This window comes from Colletes latitarsis, chromosome 11, assembly GCF_051014445.1.
Source record: "Colletes latitarsis isolate SP2378_abdomen chromosome 11, iyColLati1, whole genome shotgun sequence".
NCBI classification, from domain to species: Eukaryota; Metazoa; Arthropoda; class Insecta; order Hymenoptera; family Colletidae; genus Colletes; species Colletes latitarsis.
Genome location: NC_135144.1, coordinates 26,464,730 through 26,492,590, shown reverse-complemented (window position 1 = coordinate 26,492,590; position 27,861 = coordinate 26,464,730). Strand labels below are relative to the sequence as shown.

Sequence of the window (27,861 nt, the reverse complement as noted above, 5' to 3'; positions counted from 1 at the left end):
TGCACGTTGCCGCTGCTTTCCATAATTCTCGCATTTAGCCGCCTAATCGCGGCCTGGCCCGGTCGAAATACTCTATTGACGCAACTGCACGAAAAGTTTCCACAGGAAGCGCGAACGTCGAAGACAAAAAAGGAAGAAAATAGCTAAATGGCCGCGCCCGGGCGAGGGGAGGGGCGAAACGAACGACGCGAAAGAAAGGGGGTAGAAAAGTCGAGGCAGTATAGGAGACGAGGATGGAGAATGATAACGGCGGAAGGAAAAGGGAAATGGTCGAAAGAAACGGAGAAAGAGGTCCTCGGGGCGAGAGGGAGACGGTCGAGGCAAAAAGAACCAAGGAAAAAGAGAAAGAGCGTATCTGATCGGCGGAATCGTTAGTTTTCGTTCATTCGGAGGCACATAACGCCGTGGACCACGGAGGCTCACTCGTTAAATTTCTGCCTTGGCTTACCTTCTCTTCGGCCAGCGGTTTCAGATGCATTCAGCCAGCCATTATCTTGCTCTTTATGGCGTCGAATTAATTCAACGAGCGAAATAAAGGCTCGTAAAACCGGTGCCGGTCGTCGATCGTACCGTTAATCGCCGTACCATGAAAAACGACACGAGCGAAATGATACGGATGACTAAGATTCAATTATGCTTATTTTTTCACTATTTCTATGGACCTTCGCCGTTAAAAAGCCCCCCCACCCCCGTACGTTTTGCAAGAAACATTTTTGCGCCCATGTGACAAATTTGAAATGATACAAAAAAAGTATACTTCAAGGATCGTCTTCGGTGTAATTTTTCCCCCTCGATTTATTTAATACTGTACACGACTTTCAAATATTTCTAATAGGTAACACGTCCGCGGAAATGTGCAGCGTTTGCATCTCAATCACGTTTTAAAAGTCCTTGTTATTTTAAAATTCTATAAAATTTATTACGGTTCGTTAACAAACAGGAGTCACGAGACGAAGGATGCGCGAGGTGTGAGGAGAAAAAGCGCACCAGCGTAAATGATAATAGCTTTATTCGTATAATAAGATAATTCGAAATATAAACGTCAAGGAACTGTCTGACCCTTTTTCCTGAAAAAAAGAAACATCAAAGACTTTCATTTTGCTGATCTTTCGCTGCTGATCGCTAACACAAAAAAAAAAAAAAAAAAAAAATAAATAATCGCAGTACATGCGCATCACTAAGAATTTACATCGTCGTTTAAAAACTGATTATTAACGTCTGCTTAACGAGCACGTTTTCCGTCTAACCAAAAAAGATCGTCGATCACCGACACGCCCAAACAACTTGCATAGTCGATCGCAAAGAAATAATTAGAATCGTTTAAAATGTGTATCGAAAGAAAATGAAAAAAAAAAAAAAACTGACCGAGAAACACTTTTCGAACGATGCGTGTAGATGCGCGGACGACATTCTTTTTTTTTTTTTTTTAAATTTAAGTACAAAACCTATTATTTTTCTTCATTCTATATTTTCATTCTTTCCCTGCTCTCTCTCTCTCTCTCTCTCACACACACACACACACACACTTTCGTGCACACACTCTATTTTCTTACGGCACTTGTTACAATACCAACAAACGCTTCTCCGTTTCCTCTCTCTCGCCTACCTTCTCTCTCTCTCTCTTTCTCTCTTTTTTTTCTCTGTACAAAATTCACCCATCCATCTTACGGAACTGGCGAGGGTTACGTCGTTATATAATATGCAAATAGTAAATATAGAGATATAAATATTATTTCTAATAGTACTATTAACTTCTGGTATAAATATTAGTTCTTCATTTATTATTTTCTATCTATAATGTAATATATACCGTTCTACATACACGTACACGTAAACGCAAGATCGCGTGCGTGGAACCTGTACTTGTATGCACATATACAATATCCTTACAGATTTTCCGAGAGTGTCTTGTTTCACCGATGCGCTTCGCTTATAGTTCCATCTTTTTCCCCCGTTAAACGTGCATGTATGCGTGCGTGTAAGGTCAATGTTACAATAATCGTACGGAGGAGGGGTGACTCTTAGGTTTCGACGATTTCCTGACAACGTCCGGTCCCGAGCCGACCGCGACCGGGGGAAGAAATATACCGAGACGAGGTGGGGTGGGGGAAGACGGCGTTGCCGGAGAACGACAATCGCGATGGTTTCCGGTGAAATCGTTAAATCGTAACGTTTCCTTTCGCTTACTTATCCAACAATCTTCGAGGTATAGGTACAGTGAACTCTTAGGAGGTGGGTCCGTAAACTTCGTCCATTATCCGCGGGATCGGCCGATCAAGAATTACAAATTGAAATTTCTCTCCATGGAAACGAAACTCGAGAAGAGCATCCTTCGTAAGATACTTTACGAATAATTACCATTAATAATTAATATTAATATTATCGATAATATATTATATTATTAGGTGTAACGATTATACGGTATGCTGTCCTATATACGTATATATAAGTGTATAATATAATATATTATATAATATTATATATTAAATATTATTAAGATATAATACAATTACGTGAATAGTAATAGTTGTTGTTACCTTTAATGTTAAATAATTATTAATAGTATTGCTCGATACTTGATAATATTAGCAATAGGTATAGCAGCGAATTCGACGATCGTATCTAATCAACCCTTCTCTCTTGCTTTGTCGAATCGTTCGAAATACGATTTACCCTCCGATGGTACTTTTGCCCCCCTTTCTTTAAAAGCGTTTCCTTGAGAAGCGTGATTTTTCTTTTCGATCGGAACCTAGGCTTTCCTCGTTTATATATACTCTATCCTATTCGTATCGTAATTACGTGTCGTAATTACCAATTACGTATATAGGTTATGTCGTCAAACGTCGCGCGAATCGAGACGAAATTCCAACGACGCCACCCCCGGTTTAAAGCGGCTAAGTCTCTGTAGTGCGCGTCCGTCGCGTACGACGCGACGAACAAACTCGCAGTACGTGTTACTTTTCTTCTCCCTTTCTGTTTCCGTCTCGAGAGCGAAATGTTCGTCGACCAACAGCAGCGAGGAATAAGATTTGGAACTTATCGATAAAGAACGGAAGAAGAACAAATGAGAGAAACAACGTCGAAAGAGTCGCGCAAAGACGGAAAATCGGGGGGAGAAAAGAAAAGAAAGAAAAAAAACCATTTCGAGAACACGTCCTGCGTCTTCGTCGTCGCGCCTCGACGAACGTTGTTCAATGTTTTATTTTTTTTTTTTCCATTTTTTTCCGTTTTTTTTTTCTCGTTTTTCGGGAGTCTGGTTTTCTTGCAAAAATAAGAGATTCTATCGGTCTATCTGTATATAATATACATATAATATATAATATAGTATAACATGAATATCGCAGTTCAAAAACCTGTGTATCGGGGTTCCCAATTTCCATTTTTATTTCACTTGCATTTTTCCCTTCGCTCCTCCCGTTTACGATTGTACACGATCCTCTCTCGCGTCATGCTGCTTCCTATTTCGAGAGTCATTTCGTTGTGTAGCTCTGGTTACCAACCCGCTCATCGACTTGATTAAATCTTTCCTGTCCGCCATTTTCTCCATCGTTTGCTCGATCACTTGCGCTCGATCTTCCATTCGCTCATTTTTATTTTTCTTTTTCATTCTACCTTTCGAACTCCATCGTACAAACGGTTTCCAGTAGCAACGTCATATAAAAATAAAGGGATAAATAAAAAATATTGTTTTGCTCTGAATAAAAAACTTAATGTTACGCTTAAGTATTCTTGTCAAGAATCCTCTCCCCCCCCCCATCGTTCCCCTACTCCCGTGAAAAAAAATGGATCCGTTTACGCATCCATAAATTTCTTACGTTATTAATCTTAACGCCAAAAGGTTTGGTACAACTGTACACGGTTTCTTATACCAAACTATATTTATTTATATACATTATATAAAACTTTCGATTTCTGAATCTTTCAGTCTCAATCGCATCTATGTCTTTCTCTCGTTCACTCGTTCTCTCAATGTCATACATTTTTTCGTATATCTAACATAGGTGTACGTACACTCGCATACTAGTAGTAGTCATCCCCGTGGCATTGTTTATGCGTGCATTGCAAATCGGCGAACGAATCGAATCACGTCGCTGGCCGCGTCGAAAAATTGGAAACAAAATGAAACGAACAAACAAACAAAAAAAAGAAAAGGAAAATAATTATATACGTATATATAATATATATACGTATATAATTAACGAAGAACAGAACTTGCAAAATAATCGTTTGTCCACAATTAACACGGGGGGAGGGGACGCTGCGCTGTACGCGTGTACGTATAAAATTTACAAAAAAAAAAAAAAAGGAAGCCGTGGTCGCGAGGTTCGCTCGTATTTACAACAATCAAAAAGAACGTCGAATTCAAACATAATCTTCGTCTCGCGAAGAAAACTAAAAGAATAACACTCGATCGTCAACGCTGCGAATAGAAACGAAACAAAACGTAAACAACGATATTTTCTATAAAGTCTAAACTCACCGATACGAATCTCGCGCCACTTCGAGTCGTTTATACAATGATAACAATATTAGAATAATTGCCTTGTCCTTTCCTAAGCTAAAGCTACGACGACATACGTCGTTTACAAACGAGATATATCTTCCTTATATCGTCTCTCTCTGTACGTTACAGTAACTACGATTATTATTTTTAATGTCTATGTGGCTAGCAGGTACGTTTGCACTCTTCAAAATCGCTGACGGATCGTAGGAGAGCGTCATTCTTTTTCCGTCTCTATTATTTTTATTCCCGGGTCTCCTATTCCCTCGACATATCGTTTTCTCGCGGCCCAATTCGATTTTACGATATGTGTAGAATTTCAATGCGCAGAATTTCACGAAAATTCCGTTCCTGATCGACCGTTAAAGTCTCCCGAAAGAAAGACCGTAAAAAGCCATCGCCAGCCTTCGGAATGGTACAACCTGCTCGAGATGTACGCGAAAGTATCTTTACGTAAAATCATAAAATTGCATGTAATATTTATTGACATTTTTAATATACGAAGATGCGTTTGCGCATCCTACGTGTAAGAAAAGGAACGAATGAAAAGTAATTCTCTGTGTTCGAAGCGTCGAATAACGCGTACACCACCGGCTATCGTTCCGAACAAGATTTTCAAAGGATAAAAAAAAATTAAAAGGCAATATTATCCGAAAAAAAAGATACGCTCCCGCGATCCATCAGCGAGTGTTACTCTCTGAGCAATTTTCGAAGAAATGTCTTTGTCCAGAGAAGGCCTAGAAATTCCAGTCGATTTGTGAGAGGAAAAAAAAAAAATAAGATATAAGGGTAAAGAAACTAAAAGAGCAGGGGTAAAAGGAAGAGGAGAAAAATGCATGTTCAACGAGGACCGACGACCTCGGAGAAAGGCGTCCCCTATGAGCTGTAAGTTTCAGCTATGTAAAGCGAATCGCACTTTCCAATTAATCAATTCTATAATCATCGATTTCTAAATTCGACTAAATAACGCTCGCCTAAATCCGTAACTATGGTTCCTCTCTCAGTCCACCTTTCCTTCCCTCATTGATTTGGCACGATACAGAGAACTCACAGGTCGGATATACGAGCAAGTGAAAAATAAAAAGCGGCTAAACGAGGATTACTATTTTATCAGCGCGAAGAGAAGGCTACCGTCTTAAAAAGGCGAAGTCTATTGCGAGGTATGTATATTATATACACGGCGTCCCACACGAAACAGGCCTTTACTTCCGTTGGATACGGGGACACGTTCCTAAGAAAAATGCTCGATTCGACTTTGTTTTCTTTCATCGAAGTTTGTCACCGACTTTTGTTTACTATACATATTTGTTTTCTATTGTATTTCTATTTTGACGATACATCACTGTCGGTGGACGTATCAGTCCCAGTCTAAGTCGTTTGAGATTATAATATAATGGTTGAATGCATAGTAACGTTAAGTACAACAGATGCTCGAGCAACATTTATTAAATGAAAATATGTACGCGCGTAACAATGTATCGATGACTTTAAAAGCTTCGAAAACAATTATAATGGAAAGAACATTTTTCTTAGGACGTATTCACCCTTTAGAATGAATCGAATTACGTAGGAAGTATTTCCACGTACCGCTATAATTAAAAGAGAAACGACGGAACCTTGATAATTGCACGACAAACGAGGTTAAGGTATCGACGTTCGTGCAATAACCGAGGTAACCAATCTAATTAGACGGTGCCCCGCTACTATCTATCCCCTCCACCTCTAACTTTGCTCGTTGCTAAGCGACGCGACGCAACGAACGAGGTTCGAACGCAATCATCGAGATTCCATGATAATTAGGTAGCTTGTTTCGAGCGGAACACCCCGTACAATACTATATTATAATGTATCGTTGAGTTTCCTTTCGACTAACGAATTTCTGTGTTCGTCAAACGCGGAAGAACTTCGAAACGTGGCCGATACAGCTTTCTTTTCTATTTCGATCGACAGGCCCGCGCGTTGGAACGAAAAACGCGAGACCCCGACAGAATTTTTACGCGGAGAGAAAGAGAAACATATATATATATATATATATATACCTATTTTTCTACACCGTGTGTGTTTTCTTATGTACATAGATACAGACATTGTACGCGAAGGTATATATCCGTAATTCACAGAGACCGAATTCAAGATTAAAAATTAAGGCGTCTCTTTATTATCCTGAGTATGTGAACAATGTTTTGTATAATATTCCGACGCGCTCGGATATCCGAATCGATCGTCTATAAAAACTTCATTTTTTTTTCTTTTCATTTATTTAGTCTTTTCGTTTCATTGCTGTGTTTCATTTAATAACATACGCGGCGTTCGCCTTTGCTTCCGTGAGTAGTGATTCCTAGAATCGCGTAAAGCGTTTTTTTAATATCCTTCAGCGATCGCAGGGTTAACGTATAAAAAATATGTCAAAAATATAACGGAAGCTACGCACACCTAGAATTCGCGTACGCGAGAACGTCGAAAACTCTACCGTGGTTAATTATGTAAGGCCTTTGTGCATCGTTCAGTACTTGATATCTCTTTTTAGAACCGGTGAACCGCTAATCGTGTTTCTACGTAAAACGAAAACGCAATTTATAACGGAAAAGAAAAAAACGTTCGAGAACCAACGGCTGGTGTTTCTTTCTATAAACGCGTACAACTAATTTACCCCTAAATTTCTGCACTTTTCAAACGGATTCTGGTGTACCGGAGTCCTCCCCTCGCTCCCTCCGAACGATCACCGAATGTGTTCACCCGTGTTCCGAACTGCACTATTACTCGCTGCGATTATATTGTACCTATATAAATTTGAAGCACTTGAGTTGCAATTCAGGTTTCGTCGTGTCGTCGATTAAGTCTTTAATTAACCTGTACCCGTGTTAGCGCGCGTACGCCGGTGCGTTTCGTCTGTAAAACGTGTAAGTACGTGTTGGTCGTCGAGTGTGTGAGCGTGTATATATGTGTGTGTGTCGCACCCGGACGAGGAATGACGAATACGTATGAGACATTATTTCCGGATGCACGTGCAGCACGCCACTTACGATCCCGCCGTCGATTCCCAAGCCCGATCTCGTCGCGCCTTTGCATTTCGTACGCGTCCGTCGTCGGTCAATCTGTTATTTTCCCCCCACTCCGTTACAATGCGACTTTACGATCCCTCTTTAATTCTCGCGTGCGCGAACCATTGTCGACCGTACACATTCTCCGCTAGCCCCCCTCCCCTATTTCTCTCTCCCCCTTTCTCGTTATACCGTTCAGTGTGTTCATGCGTTTGGTAAGCAAGAATTGTGCTTCGTAAACATACGTATACGCTCGCGTGTATCTGTCCATTGTGTTTATGTGTGTGTGTGTGTGATTTTTTGTATTTTTTTTTTTTCGTGTCGCGCGTGCGTATGCGTGTCTGCGTGTGAAAGAAGCTTGTCACCCGAAAGGTCTTTCCTTCCTGTAACAATGTTTTTTTTTTCTTTTTCATCTTCTCGATAGCCCGTAAAAAGTATGTATATAAACGAATACTGTTACCTACAAATGTAATGAACACATTATTTTGCCTCTTTATCTCACCCCCACGCGAGAGCACCGGCACTCGCGCTCCTGTCCCGTCGAGAAACAGATTTCTACGGTGGCCGCGACGACGTTTCGTTAATAGTACATATACATACATATACATATACATATTCGTACACGTACACATATATATATATTTTTTATAATAATATAATCCCTAATATATATATATATACATGTATATATACATACATATATATATATATATATCTCATCATTTATTGATTTTTAAATCTTAGCGAATAATCGCGCGACGATCGTTCACGTGCAAACGATCGGTTCGTTGTAATAAAATTATTAAGAATCATTGTATGTTAGCAATGAAATGCTCGAAAACTCGTAACTAAAACTCGTAACAATAATAGTAGTTATAATAATGGTGATAATAAGACATATTAATAATAATAATATTAATGTTAAAGTCAATAATTAGTAGTGTTATACTTTTTTTCACGCGCTCTCTTTCTCTCCTTTTCTCGCACACACGTACACACAGAGACGAGCGCGAGTGCGCGCTCATTCGTGTATATAATTTTTATATATGCTAGTATGTTACGTATGCATGTGTGTGTGTATATATATATATATAAATAAACCTACATGTATGTATATATACATATAATATGTACAGTGTTTATATACATTTAAAAGCGTAGTCAGGCCTCTGTGGACCTCGCGGGAAAAATCTTATCTCTTTTTCCTGTAAAATCGCGTCGACGTTTACTTCGCGAGCACCGTTGACGGACAAACTAAAAGACAAACCGGGCCGAAATTCTACGCCCCCCCCCCTCTTCTTTCCGTAAGGGGCTCGTGAGATCCACCTCTCGTCGCGACTTTCATCGACGTGGAAAAACTTTCGAGACGTGCGCGCGTCGTCGGATCGATCAAGCTTAAAAAAAAAAAAAAAAAATCGTTCGATCCTTGTCCCGATTTTTCGGCCGCCGCGTCTCCCTCCTTCGCCGAGCGGTGTCCGATAATAATTAATAACAAAAGTAACGGTCCGCTACGGAGGCTTTCTATTCGCATCGTTTGCTTATTGCACCCGTTTGAAAGTATCGCGAAGACTGAATATCGCTCCGGGATCGGTACTGTTTTTTTTTTTCGACTTTATCAAAAGGACAAAACTAACGTCCCGTCTGCGCCCGATTCGCACCGGATTCGAGAAAAAAAAAAAAGAGCAAGGCGGACGAAATAAAGACTTTCGATCCGAAAATGCAACTAGACGTTTTCTCCGTCGAGAAAGGGACCGCGCGAAATTAGAATTTTAACGTACGCGGCGAACGAGTCCTGTGTGTGTATTCGTGTCTCTTTCTCTCCCTCTCTTTCTCGCCCTCTTTCTCTCTGTCCTAGATGCAAACTGTTTTCCACCCACAAGCCCGTGACTCATTCGCTCACCTACTTGCAAGATTCCCAGAATACAGCCACTACTAGATGCATCGGATCATAACTATCGAAGGCGCTACGCGTCGGAACTTCTTTTTTTTTTTTTTTTATTCTTTTCTTTTCAAGATCGCACAGCGATCATCGATCGGCGAACACCTACCTATTTTAGCGATACAAGCGCGATATTGTTGAGAGGAAACAATGGAATTTGACAATGGAGAGATTAGTTAATCGCAGCTGTCGCTTTCGTACTAAATGGCATCGTTGAACGCACTCGTGATCGTACGAAACAACCGAGGGTATTTTTTTCTTTTTAAATCGAAGAATCATAGTTTTGCCGCTCGTTTCCACGACCCTTAACAAATTTTCGACGCGCAGTCGTTTCCGTTAAAACTACGAGGAACGACTGGGGACAATCGCGTTGCCCGGAGTCGCCGAATAATCAGTTTTCCAACACTCGTTCGACGACAGAGGGGGCTAATTAATTTCTTTTTGCGTTCGTCTGACCGCTATTTAAAAAAAAAAAATTTATATTATTTATCGCCGGTCGCGAAGGGAGCTGCACGATTAGCAGGAACCAGTCAAACGTCGATGCATTCAACTCTTCCAGTTCTAACTTTTAATATAAAATCGCTAAAAGAAACCTCCACGAGTAACTTCTTTCCCAGTTATCGATACGAGTTTTGGAAAAAGAACCGTCCGACTGACGATCAAAGTCCGAATGCGCTTCCCGCTTTTTCTTTTACAAAAAGAACGATACGCCCTGAAACCGGTTCGCCCGAGAAATACGAAGACCAGTTAGTTGGGAACTGGCGTTATTAACACCGGATAAATTGCGATAAATTTTCATTTCCACGGTTGCGCGCGCACGTTTCGCTTTGCCGACGAAATTCAAGAGGAATGAGAGATCCCGAACGATCCATCGTCTTTTCGACTTTCGTCGGATTAGTCTCGATATTTAAATGCAAGTCTTTTATTTAAAATGAAAAAAAAAAAGAAGAAAACAAAAGGGAAACGTCCGACGCGCTGAGAAAACAATCTTAACATTCGTCTATGTATCGAATATCGTTAAATTTCCTTGTAATATATTTTTCCTCGAACGTTCACCGCATTCTCAAGTTTCTCGGAACCGGTCCCAGTCGATAATCCGCGCGATGAAACGCCAATAATAAAAATGTGACTTTATCGAACGCGATCCGAAGTTCGCAGTTCCTTTTCTCCGCGGTTTCCTTTTCCTAAAAAGGAAAAAACGGAAAACCGGTCGATTCCACGCATCCGACCAAATTCTAAATCGTCCCCAAAGTCATCTCGTCGCCTCGATCTCCCCTAATATTTGGCACCAATTCTTTACATTCTGTTCGATGTGTGTCGACGTTTCGAGCGTTGCTTTCCATCGGGTAAACGAAACTCCGATCTCCGCGCTCTCCCGCTGGAACCGATCGAAAGATTGCTTCGCCCTTGTCCGACGTTTCGCGATCCCGATCGAACCATGGATCGTAGAACCGTGAACCAGGCGTTCCTCTTCCGTCCGGGCCGAGCTTTAACGCCGTGTCTTCCTCGGTGCTTGAAATCATCCCTTACGCCGTGACCGAGCACAATCTCGTTGAAACGCGACGGAACCGCGAACGTCGAGAGCGAGATTGTTGCCGATCCGCGTTCAATTCGACTCAAACGTACCGAGCTGGCCAGTCGTTCGGCTGAATCTGATACGATTCCCAGAGTCTCTCCTCAACGCGTCATGGCGAGACTCCTCCGTAGCTGGCTGAGCCTGGCTCTGAGCTTCTCCTGCCGCCTTCTGAGCTCCGTCACCTTGGCCACGGTGATCTGACCGATCTCGGTCAGCATATCACAGTACACGGCTGCCTGCCTGAGTATCGCGACTTTTGGTGCCTTCTCCTTCGACTCGACCGCCGGGACGAGAACGCGCAGCTCCTCGAACGCGTTCCGCAGCTCTATCCGCCTCTGTCGTTCCATGTTGTTGTGCAAGCTTCTCTTCTCGGTGTCCAGCTCGTCGTCGGACGAGCTTCTCGAGGCGGTCTGCACTGTCATCTTGATGGAGGGCGGCGACGACACTGTCATACATCGTCCTACCTTGTTTCTCCTCTGGTACGTGGTCCTGTGACGCGCGCGTTTCGCGGGCTTGTGATCGGGCTGCGCGGTCCTTTTTCGCGCGGGATTCGACGGCGGCCTGCCGCGTGGCCTCGGTGCCGGATTCTTGTCTTTGAACGCGGTGTTCACCGTCAATTGGAAGTGCTGTTGGTCAGCGGGGCTCGGGTACGTCGGTAACGCCGCTGGTCTGCAAGGTTTCTCGAACGTCACCACGTCTATCTCCTCCTCCTCTGTAACAGACAAGACGGAAACCAAAGTTAGAAGAATTTCATCCGGCTTACCGTTGACGCTTTCGATGACGCGTGGGCCGTCTACGTCCCACTCTCGTCGTTTCGTATTTTGACCGAACGTCGTATAAATTACTCTTACGCAACTTCTATCGGAGTACAAACTGTTTTTAAACGGATGCACGTCGGAGTAATCAAATTTTAAAATTACTGAATCATCAATTTTTACTTTTAAAAATCCATATTTCGAGATATTTAGATATTTCAACCCTTACGTAGACAACGAAAATGTTCATCGTTAAGTTTTAATAATTTAACCCTTTGCACTCAGTTGTCCCCTCTGAAGTGACATCCAGCGAAGAATTTGAATGTACTCTCGGAAGAAACACAACGGTATTATTGTTTTAAAGTGATTGTATAGGACAAAATACATAAGCAAAGAATGGAAGAAAAGATATGTTTGCTTGGAGTATTTGCTATCTACTTCGTAAGAAAGTGTGCTTGAGTTAATAGTAGTAAAAGTCTTAAATTTTCTATATCTATTTCACGAATGCGTTACCCACGAAGAGCAGTTAAATCGAGTGTTGGTGGTTTAAGTATGAAAGTTACATGTGAAAAATAAACAAGTCCGAAAAACGGGTGCCTGCAGGATATCGTCGACAGACGCAGAATTTTTGCGTGCCTCTGGCTCTTCGAGAAGTTATCAACAGCCACGAACGGTCGTAAAACGTTGCTAACTGGCTGGAACGGAACAAGCACGCCTCTGTCCTAACCTCGACAATTCTATATTCAGGGTGAAGGCCGACTGCAAACAGCGGAAAGATCGTGACACAACTCTTCGGGAAATAAGAGAATGAGAAGTCACGGACCAAGTAGAAGAAATTGCACCGGATGTTTAACCCTCGGCACTTCGAAAAGGCCCCCCACAGTGGGACCATTGAAACTTTCTTACTCGTAAGGCCCCGCTGTCGCGTAAAATAAATTTTCATGGAAATACATTGCTCGTATTTGTTGCTCTCTGCCCACTCGTTTTTATTTTATCGAGCGCGAATGATTAACTCTGATAGACTAAGGAATACCTGTCAGGATACCTTAAATATTCATATAAAATATGAATTATCGTTTATGGATGTTCAAAATGAAAAATTGCAAAAAATATTTCTTTTTAAAAACCCTTTTTTAAAGATACTTAGGATAAAGAGGCCTGATTCTTCCGTCCCTTAGTCGTTGACATTATTCGTGGGCTCGATTTAGGGTCAACGCGTTAACTGTCCACCGACCCGCAGTGGTCACTGGGTCAGAGATAGTTTTTAGTCGTAAGTGCGCCGAACGAATAACGAACCGTATATATCTTTAATTCGAAAAACCTATTAAAGCCAAAAACTGCAGCTATATCGTAAGAGACGGCACAGATAGTTCCTATGAAAATCTCATCGTCTGGACATTTGCGAACCCGTTGATATCGTTTATCTTGAGATTCTCGTCTGCGGGCGATATACGAGGTGCGAGCGGAAAGGAAGGAAGGAAAAGATTACACGCGACAATATGACAATGAAATCCTTCAGGAACACGTGACTAACAGAGGCGTTTGAAGGGACATACGACACCGTGGGCGTTTCTGCAAACTGTGTCATCCATGGCGTCTGGTACAATCGCTGGAAATCCGGTTGGTCCAGATTCCTCTCTCATACGGATACGGGTCATAACTTTTCTCAAGGACAGCTTCGAAATACAATCGCTCAATGTCGATGTAACGCGTTTCGCGACGAGGGACTCTCGGTCCAATTACGTTTCGTCCGTCGATCCGCGGATGAACTTTGTGCCACGACTCGTTCGCAAAACGAACCATTAACCAACCGTACTCGTAAAGTCGTCTAATTAAATTCCGCGCAACTACGTCGCAGTAAAATGTTTATTGCAACATCAAACAAAATTGCTCGCATTCGATGCTTTTAAATATTTGCATCCGTAATGCGCGAGTTCTTACATACAAATATTTGCATCGTCGATGCCGTGAGTTTTTTCTACGTAAATGTTTGCATTCACGATGCACGCGTGTTCTTACATAACTTACGTGCATCTGAGGTATTTTTTACTTGCGTGAAAAAAATATTCTTTGCGTGCCTCGCACGGTACTCGAGGCTCGATGAATATAACTCATTTAAAACACCTGTAACGCCGTAATGTGAGTTCTAGAATAACATTTATTGAATTCTTTTCACCGTAAAAGTTCGTCTGAATGTATATTTATCTCTTTGTATATATTATATGTAAACGGATCGAAAATCTGGTTCGATTCAATTTCTCTGGAATCGTTAAGTTCATCGATTTCTATAATTCGCTCCAATTATCTCATTATATAAAATGGCTGGAAAGTTTCTACTCAAAGTACAAAAATGCCCAGTTAGAATATCTTGGAACACGTTACGCTCGGCGTGCAAAAAAGCTTGGTTCGTCTTCCGGTTTCACTTTACTCGCTCGCTGCAACCGCAGCGTGAACTTTTAATTAATGCTCGGCAAATCTCTGTCCCTTATCAATAAGACTCGTTCGTTTACGCAGAATCCAACAAGCTTGCGCGATAATTATGAGAAAAAGTTTTTTTAACCACCGGTAATAAATAACAATCGGCGTAGAATACTTAAACTTTGTATAATCTGAGACTTCCTGTCGTTTCTGAAATAATTCAGCACACCCGTTTGTATCTTAGAAAGTTGCTCGTTGCTGCCGTATTTTGTCACGCATCATTGCCCTGTGTTACGCTTCCTTTTACACATCATCTGTTCCACGATACCTTGTAATATTAATTGCTTCTACGAAATACACTGCAACGCGAACCAAGTTCTCGAGATAAGTGAAAAGCAAAAAGTAAAAATGCATTCGCGGTGTGCGCGTACGATGATTATCATTTAATCGAAAGCAATTAAAAAAAAGGGCAAAAATTCTAATAAACAGAACTCGAATCCTCGATCTCGAGCACGCGAGCTGCTTTTACCATCCGGGCCACGCCCACTTCGATCATAGAGATTGTTATTCAGAGTATACAAGGTACCGCCGGGTAACCCAGTCTTAACACAGTCTAACGGAGAACGATTCTTCGTGGAAGGACAGATCGAAAGTTTGAAATAAAATTACGCGTCATTTATTTAACTTGTACGTTCAAAACGATTCCAGTTCCAACGCCTAGCAACGAAGACTAGTATAGCGTACTGCTTCGTAAAACTAGGTTAAAATCGGATGGAGGCAGGGTAAGTGGTGTTTCCTCGCGAGACGCGTCCTTATAAACGACGCGGAGTTCGCAATTGATTTCACGAGAACGGGAATATTAATTAGACGCGTTCAAGTTGTTTCCATTTAAAGACGCAAACGGGGCCAAACGGAAAGAGTCGTGGAACGAGGAAGAAGCCACCAAACGGGATGCCACCATACGTTGCGCGTATACGTGTGAGGTAACGAATGCAATCTCCCGGTCGTAACACCGCTTCCACGTGTTTCATCGCGCCCAGGCCAGGCACACGAATCTTCCCGAAATTGGCGAGTCGCCAGGTCGTCGGTGAGCAAATGCTAAAAGGCGCGAAACTTCTAAAAATAACCAGAACTCACCTAACCGACGCTAGGGGATTCGCGACGGACCCGAAACCGCTTCCCTCCCTCCATTTCTTTTATTTTTCTCCGACCCTACACTCTCCCCCCTACGAAATACCGCCATCTCTGACTCGGACTACGCACGTGTTACCTATTTTCGCCGCAGCGGGATTCAATTTCCCTTTTTCCTCTTTCTTTTCGTCGTTTTCTAAATCGCTTCATACGCCGGCCACTTTCCCGAGGAAGGAAGTGTCTCGTATTTCATTCCCATTGTCGTCGACCCAGCCACGCAAGTCGATACCATCGTATGCTTAATTGGACACGGTTCACCGATGCGTTTGAAGAACGAAGCCCCGCGAATCGTAACGAGACGTATTCGTAATATTCACAACAATGCACACGGATCGACGACGTTACCTTAACGGATAACGGCGTTACTTTAACCACTCGACGACGGGCTCCGGTATCTCGTACGGGCCCTGCGGGGTTTTCGCGTGTCACTGGGGTCAGCAAAAAGGAGCCTCTGCACGATCAGAGTCGCCCCAAGGCACGTCTCGCGACAAGCGATGGGCCTCAGACCGTTTCGTATCATTTTATATATGCTCCTCAACGACTAAAAATAATTACGGTTAATTGATATAAAAGTTTTACTACGTGCATACAGAATACAAGAATTGTAGTGAGTAACGTTTCGATTTTATAACAATTCTTTTCCATATTGTTCTCCTTGCGTTAGACTCTTTATACTAAAATTTATTTCACACGAATAACGTTCAAATCATTCTGGAAAAATTATTTTCGGTTTCAGGGGTCAATTGCAATCAATTTTGGTGAATAGACATAACCTCGAAATCCTACGCACTTTCGAGAAAAAAATTCTTCGCCAAAAGTACAATGTCTGGCCATGAACGAACGATTCCCCTGAAATTTCATGTGTATGTTTAAAAAGTCACAACTCCTGAATGGATTGAAGGATTTTAATGTTTCAAAATGCAAACAATGCGTACTAATGGGGCTCGATAAATAATTATTAGTTTAAACTTGCGGAGTGGCTCCGATAATCCACTTAAGGGTTAAAAGCGTTCGAACATCAGGATTCTTTCGATCTAAACGATATCGGTACACGTTCGAAGCCCCGGTTCGCCAGGGACCACCGTCGACGTGTTAACGATGGACCACTGTTGCCACTAACGCACCGTAAAGTTCCTCTGACGGATAGAACCCAGACGCCGGATGGTGTTCGATGCTAATCTGTCGCTCGGAACGTGGAAACCGACTGTCGTCGTCGCACGCGCCGAGGCGTAATCGCGGTATCGAATTCGAGTGGCGGAAACGCGGGGCCAATCGGCCGGCAAAAATTGCCACGAGGCGAAGAAAGCGGTCGACGGGCGCGTGTGTCACGCGGAACTCTGTCGCGGGTAGGATCAAGGTGGCCGACCGGAAAAGGTCGCCGGGCCGGCTCTCGATCGTAAAACGCGCGCGGCAAGAGGAAAGTTAGAAACGGTTACACCGAGAAAAAGAGAGTCGACGGAGCGGTACCGCGCAAACTGCGAGACCCGCGGCGCGTTTGCGATGGCCGCGCGATGGAGGAGGTGGAGGAGGTGGCGGAGGAGGAGGGGGGATGATCAACGAGACGGGGAAGGGGGAGAGTAACGTCAATTTGCCGCAGCACGTGCAACCGCGTAAGAGCGACCTTGGGGGTCAGTGCTCTCCGTGTAAGCAGGCCATAGTACTACGTCGACGCGAATCGATCGAGTCTCGTCTCTCGTTGGGATAGGCGACCGCGAGACGAAAGCCACGGGGGAGGGGAGGGCACGAGAGTTTTCGTGATATCGAACCGGTGGCTTTGCCCGGCAGACACGTTACGAAAAAACAGGGTGGAGACCCCGCTTTAACTTTCCTCCGCGTTCGACTCCCCGCCATTTTATCGCTTCTGACCGACTACCGTTCGACCGGAACTCGATCGACGAGATGGAAATCAACCCTTGCGTCGGCAACCGGCTTTCCGTCTTTTATTTATTTATTTGGACAGCCATACGCGTTCGTACAATTGCTACGATGTGGGTGACATTTGAGAGGAACGCTTGTATCGTGTCGTGAATGTTACACAGACTATTAAAACTACGATACTTGGGAAAATGATAAATATGATTCATTGACAAATGTTGCAACGGATCGTGCCAGAGTAAACGTGGAAATCCATATTGTAACAAATGGGATTCACGATTAAGCAAGTATAATTAAAACATTTAGTTCAACAAATTGTTACGTAAGTCTTATCCAGTGTGCTCTAATGTGCACGATCTCGACTTTACACTGAACGTGTTAGAATATATTCTACAATTTTTAATTTTTATGGGAACAGTGTACGCAACACCGTCAATTTACAGACCGGGCTCGGCTAAAGCACACATTGTCGTTCGTTTCAATAAAGAACGAACGCGTTGCATTTGCCTTCGTAGTAAATGCTCCTGGACGCGAGACACCGGCTTCGCAGCTTACAATAGAAGAGATTAAGATTAGATTACCGGGCATTGAGTACACACATGAGCTAGTACGACAAAATGCAGTCAATCGTTTCGTTAAATTACACGTGGGACGCGTCCAACAAGGGCCACGGCGCGTTTGCGTTTGTTCGCGTTTTGCTACTGACCGTTTCGGTGGTTCTAATGGATACGTATAAATAATGGACCCAATCATTTTTTTTTCTTCAAAAATTATACGAATTATTACCGTTCGACTATCTAACAAACATATAAACCAAACAGTAACAACATTAGAATGGAAGAAACACGTCTCACGAGCATTCGGCGACATCGTTCAAGCCTTTGATAAGCTTTGGTACGTGGAACTTCCTACATAAATTCAAGAATTTACTACCCAGATAACCCTCTACCTTCTAATGAAACCCCACTTTCAGAAAAGATAATTTCAGGTCAAGTACAACGTAGTCTCTAGATACGGTGAAATCAGTTTTAGTGTCCCTAAAAGTCTTCAGGTTCTAATTACGCTTAATATACATCTCTGACGTTAACACGAGACTGAGCAAACGAGAGCCTTATATAGTCATAGCCAAAACTGTAATTGGCTCTGGAATGACAAATAAAAATTTGTTTCGTTCGAGTAGAGAGACTTGGAATTCAGCGAAAGTAGAAACAGCGAGCAGTGGACAGACGCGCCAGATTTACTAGATCGCGCGCGAATCAGAGAAATTTTCAATTTCGCTTACCTCGAAAACAAAGTCTCGAACGAAAAGATGTTATTCTTTATTTTCAATTTGTTTTCTCGATCAGTCTAAGAAACGCTGTACGTCTCGATAGCTGGTTTAAAATTCACCGGATAGCAAAGCGACTAAATACGCAATGCCTTTTGGAACACCATAATAATATTTCTAGGGCGAAGATTGAACTGTTACCGATCGAAAATAGACACGATACAATGCGATACTTCGTATGTAGCGTGGCTCGCTTTAGAAGTGAACGTATCAGACGTTACTTCGATCCGGTTCGAAGATAAATGAAACGAGTGTCGGATCAGAAACTGGATTCGAGCCGATAAAAATTATGGAATTTAGTTTGATAATGTTGGAACGTTCGGTATTACGTCCCGTTAGACGGCCAATAATTATGATCATCGTGATAAAAAAAAGTCGAAACAATACCCCGACTGCACGTAAGCCTATAGTGTACCATTTAAGGAAAACGTTTTATGTGGGAAAATATTCGTGGTTTTCCTACAGGGGCAAATCGAAGTACGTTCACGATAGAAAGTCCAGCAGAAAGATTTTTTGCGTATTTAAAAATTCTTTGCGCAAATTGAACTGCTTAAAGAGAGTTGAATTATCTAGGCTATTTATACAATTTTTTTTTTGGTAGCTATTTTTAGTTTTATATCGTTATCAACGCAAGACGAATGAAACAGTTCCTCGAGCTAGACTCGACTCGATAAGTATAGTCCACAAGCAAACCCGTATCTTTCATCACATCGTTTAAACGGGAATTCATTAGCGGGAAGCTGATAATATGCGCCTGTAGTCTTATATTCCTTGCAATTGTCAATCGAATTTTCTAAATTCTCACCAAACTTTATCATCGTATATTTCATAATTACTTCGATGTTATCGGGTACTATCGAGTAAGATCTAACTTAGAACTTTTTGAGCTTTCGTTCGTAATCGTAGCGTACGGCGGGAAGGGCGTGAAAATTCCATCGGTTGCTATAGTCATAGGGGAAAGTAGATAACTTTCGAGGCGAGAGAGTCGCGGTTAACGTTGTTGGCAACGAAGGCTGAGCGTTGTGTGTTTCACGGCTCGGCTCGTGCAATCGCGATATCGACGCTCCGCGCTCATTGACGCAATTTATAGGAAAAGATTGCGAAGGAAAATGCCAGCCATGCCCCCCACGCTCGGCTACGCTCTGGATACTCGAGTTCTGTGTATCAAGCAGCAAACGATATGTAGGTCTCGAGACGTCCGATGACCCGTTACTTGCACGATAATAACCGGCAGATAGGAAACCGTCCATGCAAGCTCGGTTAGAAATCAGCTCGCGGGTCTGCATCGACGCGACCTATGCGAACTCCTCCCCGCCACGTCGTCGTTAATTCGTCATTCATGGATCATCGGCTGCTCCGGAGACCACGTGTAACCGCGCTAGAGCTTCCCGAGATATCGAGCACCCCGTTTTAAGCGTAGACAGATAACGCGACGGTCGATATAACTTCGACTTCTAAATATACCAAAATCTAGGGTCAATAACGGTTCAAAGTAACATTTAATCGCCCTGGTCGCCTTTTTTTCTCTCTCTCTTTCTTTTTTTATCCGTGTCGGACCGAATCCCGACGATATCGGGGGCAAAAAGCGCGACGGTGTCGGCATGAAATTACTTTCGTGGAATTCTAGCCGAACGAGTCCCACGGTTCAAAGTATCTCGAGACGACGATCCCTTTGGCCGGAGCCACATATGCGAACGTGACGGCACGTTTCTCTTCCTGGTCACTCGATGTACATTCGTATATAAGGCGAAGTCATAAATCTCGTCGTGCCCAAGACTCCTGTGCTAACCAGCCTCGTGCTAACCAGCCGGACTCATCCGATCCAGTTACAAAACTGAGCGCGCGCACGCGCGATCTGCTCTCGTGTTCGCGCCTACGATCACGGAAAAACGCGCGAAACGATCGCGGCTGGCATGAAATCGACCACAAAGAGGCGTCGTACCAGTTGCTCTGCAGATTTTTTAAATATTGGATAAATCTACGGGTCCCCGGTCGCGTTCGATACAATATTTAAAATTAAAATCAACATTAGTAATTTTCACACGATACATTACTTCTGTTTTTACTATTACAATTTCTAATACAAGTAACAGGAATCGAAAATACAGTAAACGCGGATTCGTAAATACAATTATTACTCTTTAATCTATACTTATTATTACTTCCTGTAGATAAGAAACACCGTTTCCTTTTCCCGGCTTGTAGCTACTCGTTTTATTACTTTTCGCCCTGAAGATTCCAGGGAATTTATTATTTCTTTTGAGTAAAATGCAATTTTTGTAATAAATTCTTCGTTAGAAGAAAAGATTTCATAGACGGTTGTAGGATCCCTCGTATGAATGAAAAACTACTCATCGTACGAGGTGGTAGCTCTTTTTCCCACGGACGTAACACGACAAGTCGTAAAAGAAGAAAATCTTACCGAAAAGTAGCACGTACACTTGGCCGTAAGAAGAAATACTTTCTCTCCTACACTTTTGTTTCGCGGCATTATCGCGCGAACGATCTATCCCACTGGCCACTGGACGACCACACAACGCTTTAACCTGTCGTCCACGAAACCTGTACTACTCCAGATTTTACACCATAAATTGTACCCGTACGATAAAGATCACGTCTAAATTTCAAAATGCTCAGAAAAACTGGAAGTTAATTGTTTCTTGGGGCTAAAATACCAATATAGAGATTGTCGAACCAAAAATCTACGACTTCCATGAGAACGCAAGCAGCCAAGAATAAATCGAACTGGAATTGCTTCGCTCCCGTAGCTAATGATAAATTCTTCCGCAGTGAGCGCACACCGGCGACATTCTAAATACCACCGTGGACAACCCTTGATTTAAAGGTACGCGTCAACAACTCGAACCACCCACGCCCCGTTTTCTTCGCTATCGGCTACTCTCGAGACTCTATTTTATTTAAAGGAGGGGGGGTGGGGGGGCAGAAGGAAAGAACCGTGCAAGAAAAAAAAAAAAATCAGAGACCATAACGCGTTACTATCCGACGACCAAGTCCAATTACGAGCCTCGGCTGCGTATCCGCCCTGTGCTCGCGTGAGTACACGGATGCACTTGGAAAGCAAGCCGCGAGATACTACCTTGGATAACAACCTACGCGAGAATCGAAATACGGCAGACGTATCTGGGGGATAGTAGCCAGGAAACGACCCGGTGACCAGACACCATTAAGCCCAGCCCACTCGTCGAGATCCGCCCACGGAACGAGATGCACCGCGTCATCGATGTTGGAGAACCGTCACATCCACGGGTTTCGACTTGCACCGTGGATGGCGCTGTACACGCGAAAGAAGACGCGAAAATAAGCAGTTTCTCTCCACCATCTTTCTCTCTGGTCGATTGACTCACGGAAAATGCCAGTTGCCCCGCCGTTGTTGCACGTCCCGTCTCTTTCTCTTCCTCGCCTTTCCCTTACGTTCCTCTCTCTCGCTCTCGATCTATCTACGCTCGGCCCCACTACTTACTCTCTTACACGTTCCCTGTCACCGGCAAGCTCTTTTCTTGCTTCTCCCTTCGATCGACCACGGGAGAGTAGGCGAGAGAGCGCAGCCTGGCATGCCGTCTCGGGAGAACGAAATGCAATAAGAAGGAGAGGACGATCGGCTGCCGGCACCGATCGAGAAGAGAAAAGGAGTGCCCAGATCGGGGCTACGGAGCGCGGGAGGCACGTGAAAGAGAACTTGACAACCTCCCACTACCCCTGGGGCTTGATCAATTATCAATTTCTAATTAACGTACGCAACGTTTCCTCTTGGGGTAACTTTGCAGTTGCGTTGGACGTTCCTTCGTTGGGGGTGTCGTTTCTCCTGGTAGAAACGATATATGGGGCAATGTTACGCAACCGTTTCTGCTGGTTCACCGAATAGAATAAAACAGTCAACGAAAATAATTTGTGAAAAGAAACTTCGAGAAACGATAAAAGGAATTTACACCCACTCGTTCCCTAGGGGCGTCGTCAGATTCGAATTTCTAATTAGCAAACGTGATATTTGCTCTTGGTTCCTTTCCAACAGCTGTATCGAACGTTCCTTTCTCGGTATGTCTTACTTTCTCTGTTAAAAATAGTGGTATACAGGGTGCACCAGCAACCATGGTACGGAGAAGGGTGTGATTTTATGTGATAAGTGAAAAGTATAGAATAAAATTTCTTCGTGGAATGCTTCGTTTTCGAGATAATTGAATTTGGATATTTATGGATTGTACGTGCGATCAAACTCGGTCTGCCCGGCGCGTCTGTTCGTTACTTACTGTTTCTACTTATACCGATCCCCGTGTCGTACTCCACTGCACGCGTTCGAAATCATTATTAATAGTGAAATAAATTTTACCTGTATCGTTACAATTGCAGGATCAATGTAGAATATAAAATTTTAATGAAAAAAAGAAAAATGTTATGGGAAAGGAATCTAACCGTGAAAGATATCCTACTACGATTACTTTACTAACAAAAAGTGTGAAAATATATATCGCTGTATTTATTTGAACGCATTGCATTCAAACGAGCAAGTACAAGTATTATATCGTTCGTTGCAAAAGTATCCTGCTCGAGTGTTACATTTTATGAATAATAATGTAAAGGCAAGAATGGCGGAGAATTTTGAACGCGAGTCACTGCATATTAAACTGGGGAAAAAGGCAAAGCGAGCAATTCAACGCGCGACAAGAAGAAAAAGACACTCTTTGATCGCCGCTGATGCCGGTCAACATTCCAAAATCAGGTTTTGCCAGTTTGACATTTCGATGTCCGACCTCCTAATTCTTGGTGTAAGAGCGAAGGCATCCTGGTTCGTCGACCAGACACATTTTTCGCTCGGTATATCGAAACGTTAAAATAAAAGAACCAGAGTCCTTAGAAATCGCTCAAGGACGCTGTAGTTAAAAAATTCGTATAGCTCCTTCAACATCGCGTACAAAAATATAGCGTAACGTCTATGGAATTCTAGAGGCTGACGACCGTGTTAATCTTTTGGAAAAAAATATCGCGAAACAACATAAATTAGAGTAAAAGACCATGACTTTGAACGTTATATAACTATAAATCTCCAACAAAGTGAATTCGATTTTCATCGAATAATATAGTTTAATATGTCCAAGTATTACACTAGACGTTTCAGTTAAACTAATTCATAACTAATTCTAACTCATTAACGACACCGAGGTGCGCGGAAAGAAGTCTGAATAAAACCTTGGATCTCTACTTCGACTCTCTCTTTTGCAACATATCTTCAACGCGTAAAAAATTTCACCTCTAAAGCCTACCCGAGCTTTATTATTCGACAGTCTGCTGATTTTAAATGCCCTCGGACCTTCCGAATGTCGTATACTTCATTAATTATTTCGCACGTCGAATGCGCATTCCAAATTAGGAATCCTCAGCAACTTTGTCGTACTAAGCTGCTCGATAGTATTCGAAAAGATATTCTTAAAAAACGAAGGTAATTGCATTGTCAAAATATATGTGGGCCGGTAAAATACTAATATGCCCATCACAATTATTCATGGATCAATATCTGTATTCAAAGATTCTGTTGCAGCAATTCTGCATAATGTAATGGTAACCTTCTATGTATACGCTTAACGTGGTCGATACCAAGCGTTTATGCTATTAAATAAAGAATATTATTGCACGAACAAAACGTGTAATTTCTTTGCATTTTACGAGTAATTTTTACAGGGACGTTTATTATTTTTTACGACGACGTATAACAATAAAATCATAAAGAACGTTCAAAGAAGCAAATACCTGTATTATCCACGTTCAACATTGTTTCTTTCATGTTCTCTAGAAGTGTGTACGCGAATACGAAAACCTTGAATAATTTTCAAAAATTTATCGTTATACCTGAAGGGGGGCTTTAAATTGTACCAAAACGTCGTAAGAAATAACAAATGGGATATAAAAATTGGCCGTAAAGAGTAAAGAAATTGCACATTTTTCTACAATGTTTGAGTTATTATGCATTGAAATTTACAAAAATATCAAAATATTCGATAGTGTTTCTATCGATATTCTAAATTATATATTAGTGATTTTGAAAAAGCTGTATAGTGAGTGTGACGAGTATACTCGTGGTTTTTAAAATACGGCTGCGAGGCAAACAGGTTAATAAGAGGAAAAGAATGCGAGAACGAGAGTAAAAGTCCCGAGAGTGACCTAACGCGATGCTTTTGCTACGTCGCTAATCAGCAGTCTCTCCCACGCGGCCGAACTTAATGAATGAATGAATGAATTACGTCACAGGCAGAGATGCGCTTATACGTAGAGCGGAGGGCCCTGCGCAAAAATAGGCGCCCACTTGCTCCCGAGGGAAAGGCATAATTATAGCCGGCTGGGTAAGCGAGCCGACACCACGGGCTAGAGAATGTAACAAGAAAAAGAGAAAGAGAGCGAGAAAACGGTCGCTAGCAGCTTATACTTACGTAGAATGTTAACTAATACCTTCGAGGGATGCCAAACCCACCTGCGTGTGCAGACCCGGTATACGTACTACGAAGCTGAATTGTTTTGCAATAACCAGAAGGACCGTTACGCATTCGCGGCGAAACGGCAATCAAGCAATATCAGAATGCAACCCACGTCACTCCCTCGTACTATACTTTTAATAATAGGAAACGCTCCGAGCGTTTTTCTCCTTCGATCCGTTACATACACTAAAATTGGTAAGCCGGAGCGTGACAAATTATCAGAGCCGGTATCGACGCCGGATTAATCGATCAATTCTGTCTGTCCCGTTACTGACAACGTATTATCAGGTCAATAGAATATTCCCCTTTCACCGAATGGAAGGCAAAACCGCGTTACGTCCAGCAGGAAAAAGGAAAATCCCGCGCGGTGAAAACGATACTGCGAATTTTCGTGACCGTCGCGCGGCTCACCTTTCTATCGTCGCTTTCGCCGGATTCGCTCGAGCCGAAACTCACATTCGACCGTCTGCCCATAACCCGCTGCACCCACTGAATTCCAGAATCGAGCGAGCCCGCCCGCCCGACCGGCAGGCGAAACGACGACGATGCATACATTTTTTATGAGCGTTATAGGCATTCGCGTTCCAGCGTGCACGATTTTCCTGGAAACATTAACCGGGGGGAATTTGCATGACGAACGGAACGAACTTCGCCACGTCCCATCGATGGAAAAAGAACCAGGGGCGGGGTTGCGTGCAAATACCACGAGAAAAAAGGTCCAGACGTAAGACGAGCCCCGGTGTCTTCGTGAATGTGTCTCGGGGATCAGGATCGTACTAACGCGTACCCAACGCCTTGCATCTACGAAGATCACCGTAGCTCTTTAAAGAACTAATTTTTAAATTAACATTCTAAGTCATCGCTTATTTCGAGATACAGAGTAAATTTATTTGTAAATTAAATAGAAATGAGTGGGTCGAGTGTGGCCGAACCTGAGTCTATTCCTCTCCCGTTCCCAAGTAAATGTTTCGTCTAAATTTAGGCGTTCGTGCACGAAGAACCAAATTTTCGTCACGAATGCAAAAAGGGTTAAATGTCACGCTAGGCAGGGACCCGTTATCGCGGCTGGATCTCCAAGTGTAGATCTCTTCGTTTGGAATAATATGTAAATTTAACGATCGGAGAAATTCCATGTACTCGGCTGGTCAATTACAAAAGCAACCGTCCGCGAAGGAACAAAAAAGAAATTATTGCAGCTGCATATTTTACGTTCCATCGTTTCAACGTACATAGTTGAAAGTAGGACTTCGTCTCGGCCTTCGTCGTTGTATTACGGAGTCGATGAAGATTCTTAATAGGTCTGATAGACCCGTTCACAAGCGATTTCTAACGCGATATTCTCCACGGCGGAATACACTTTTGTGAACGGACCGGAGAGGCTCGTTTCCAAGAATCGATCAACGATTACGCGCGGAATACGCAACGACCGTTTCGCCATGTTAAATTAATCTGTTAAAATACAGGTACGATTTCGTCGTCGAGTACTCGGTTTCAAGAAATTCCGTGATCGTTCTTTTCCGTACCGGGAATCCCCCGTCGAACTGTCAGCACTCGCTGCTCAAGTTAACACAGTACTTATCGGCGTTTACGTAATTAAAGGCGCTAAGCAACTGCAGTTGGCGCCACACTTGACGCACACACGAGTACAGATAACATCGTTCGATCAAAGAGTGTAACGCGCGGCGCGGGAACGCGGGGAAAATTCAAACTATACGCTCGATCATTATTGCTGTCGCATACGGTCGATCGTCCCGTGCAACCTTTGATAACGAAATTACGGAATCCAAGGAAGCATTTTCCCCCCGTATTCGGTAAATATTGGTATTTCCACGCGATACTTTGCGGTCAGAAAAATCGCGTTAACGCTACACGGTCTAGCTAGAAACGAGAAATTTCTTCGTAACGTTGTAACTAATTTTTGACGTTTCGATAAAAGTGCAATCGACGCTTTCTGAATAAAAATCATGTTTGCGATTTAGTACAGTATTTCACAGTATTTTTCGTTTATTACCTATACGAATTGAAACAAGAAAATTGACCAAATATAGTAATAGTAATATAATTAATAATAAAACATCGATCGAGCCTGTATGAACGTTCTTGTCTAACGAGGAAGTTATACGATTGGAAATAAATGAAAAACTAGGTTAACCAGATATCGAAAGATAAAAATGACAACTAGTATCAGTAGTCTATACTAATAACAAAGCTCAGTTGGCAGTGTTTATCCGCAATGGCATGAAATGAAAATTGCTATACGCAAAGTTATGAAATCTGGCAGGTACGTTCGATTTCGAAGTTTTAATTTTCAATTTCAAATAATAAATTAAAATATCCACAAAGAAAAGCATACAAAATTTAAGAAATACCTTACGTAATTATACGATCAACTGTATCCCAAAAATATTACCGTACCAATTGAAACGTCTCGATTGTATAATTATGAAATCTTATACCTATTTTCCAAAAGAATCTAGTTGAATTCGTTGCTCGAATCAGCAAGATTATTCACGAGTTTTGCATCAGGCTGCAATCAATGAACCAAGAGAATAGTGTGTAGCAAATAAAAACGCGTCGTAAGAGTTTGATCGAAGAAGGAAACGATGGATCAAATGACTGTGTTTTATATACGGTTTGAGATTGGACATTTTTAATTTTGAAGGAGGATGCCAACGGGGCACGGTGCCCGCGTAACACGGTACTGAGTATCCCTCACCACGGCGAGCGCGACTGCGGCGCGAATGGCAAAAAGGCTT

General features: G+C 42.6%; 1 protein-coding gene across 1 annotated transcript in view; it reads right to left on the bottom strand.

Moving 5' to 3' along the window:
- Positions 1-935: 935 nt before the first annotated feature.
- Myc (bHLH transcription factor Myc) overlaps positions 936-27,861 on the bottom strand; it is a 40,311-nt gene continuing 13,385 nt past the window's right edge. Inside the window, exon 3 of the mRNA XM_076779230.1 lies at positions 936-11,769. Coding sequence (XP_076635345.1) covers positions 11,159-11,769 — 611 coding nt within the window. The 3' untranslated portion in view covers positions 936-11,158. The remainder of the gene's footprint in view (positions 11,770-27,861) is intronic.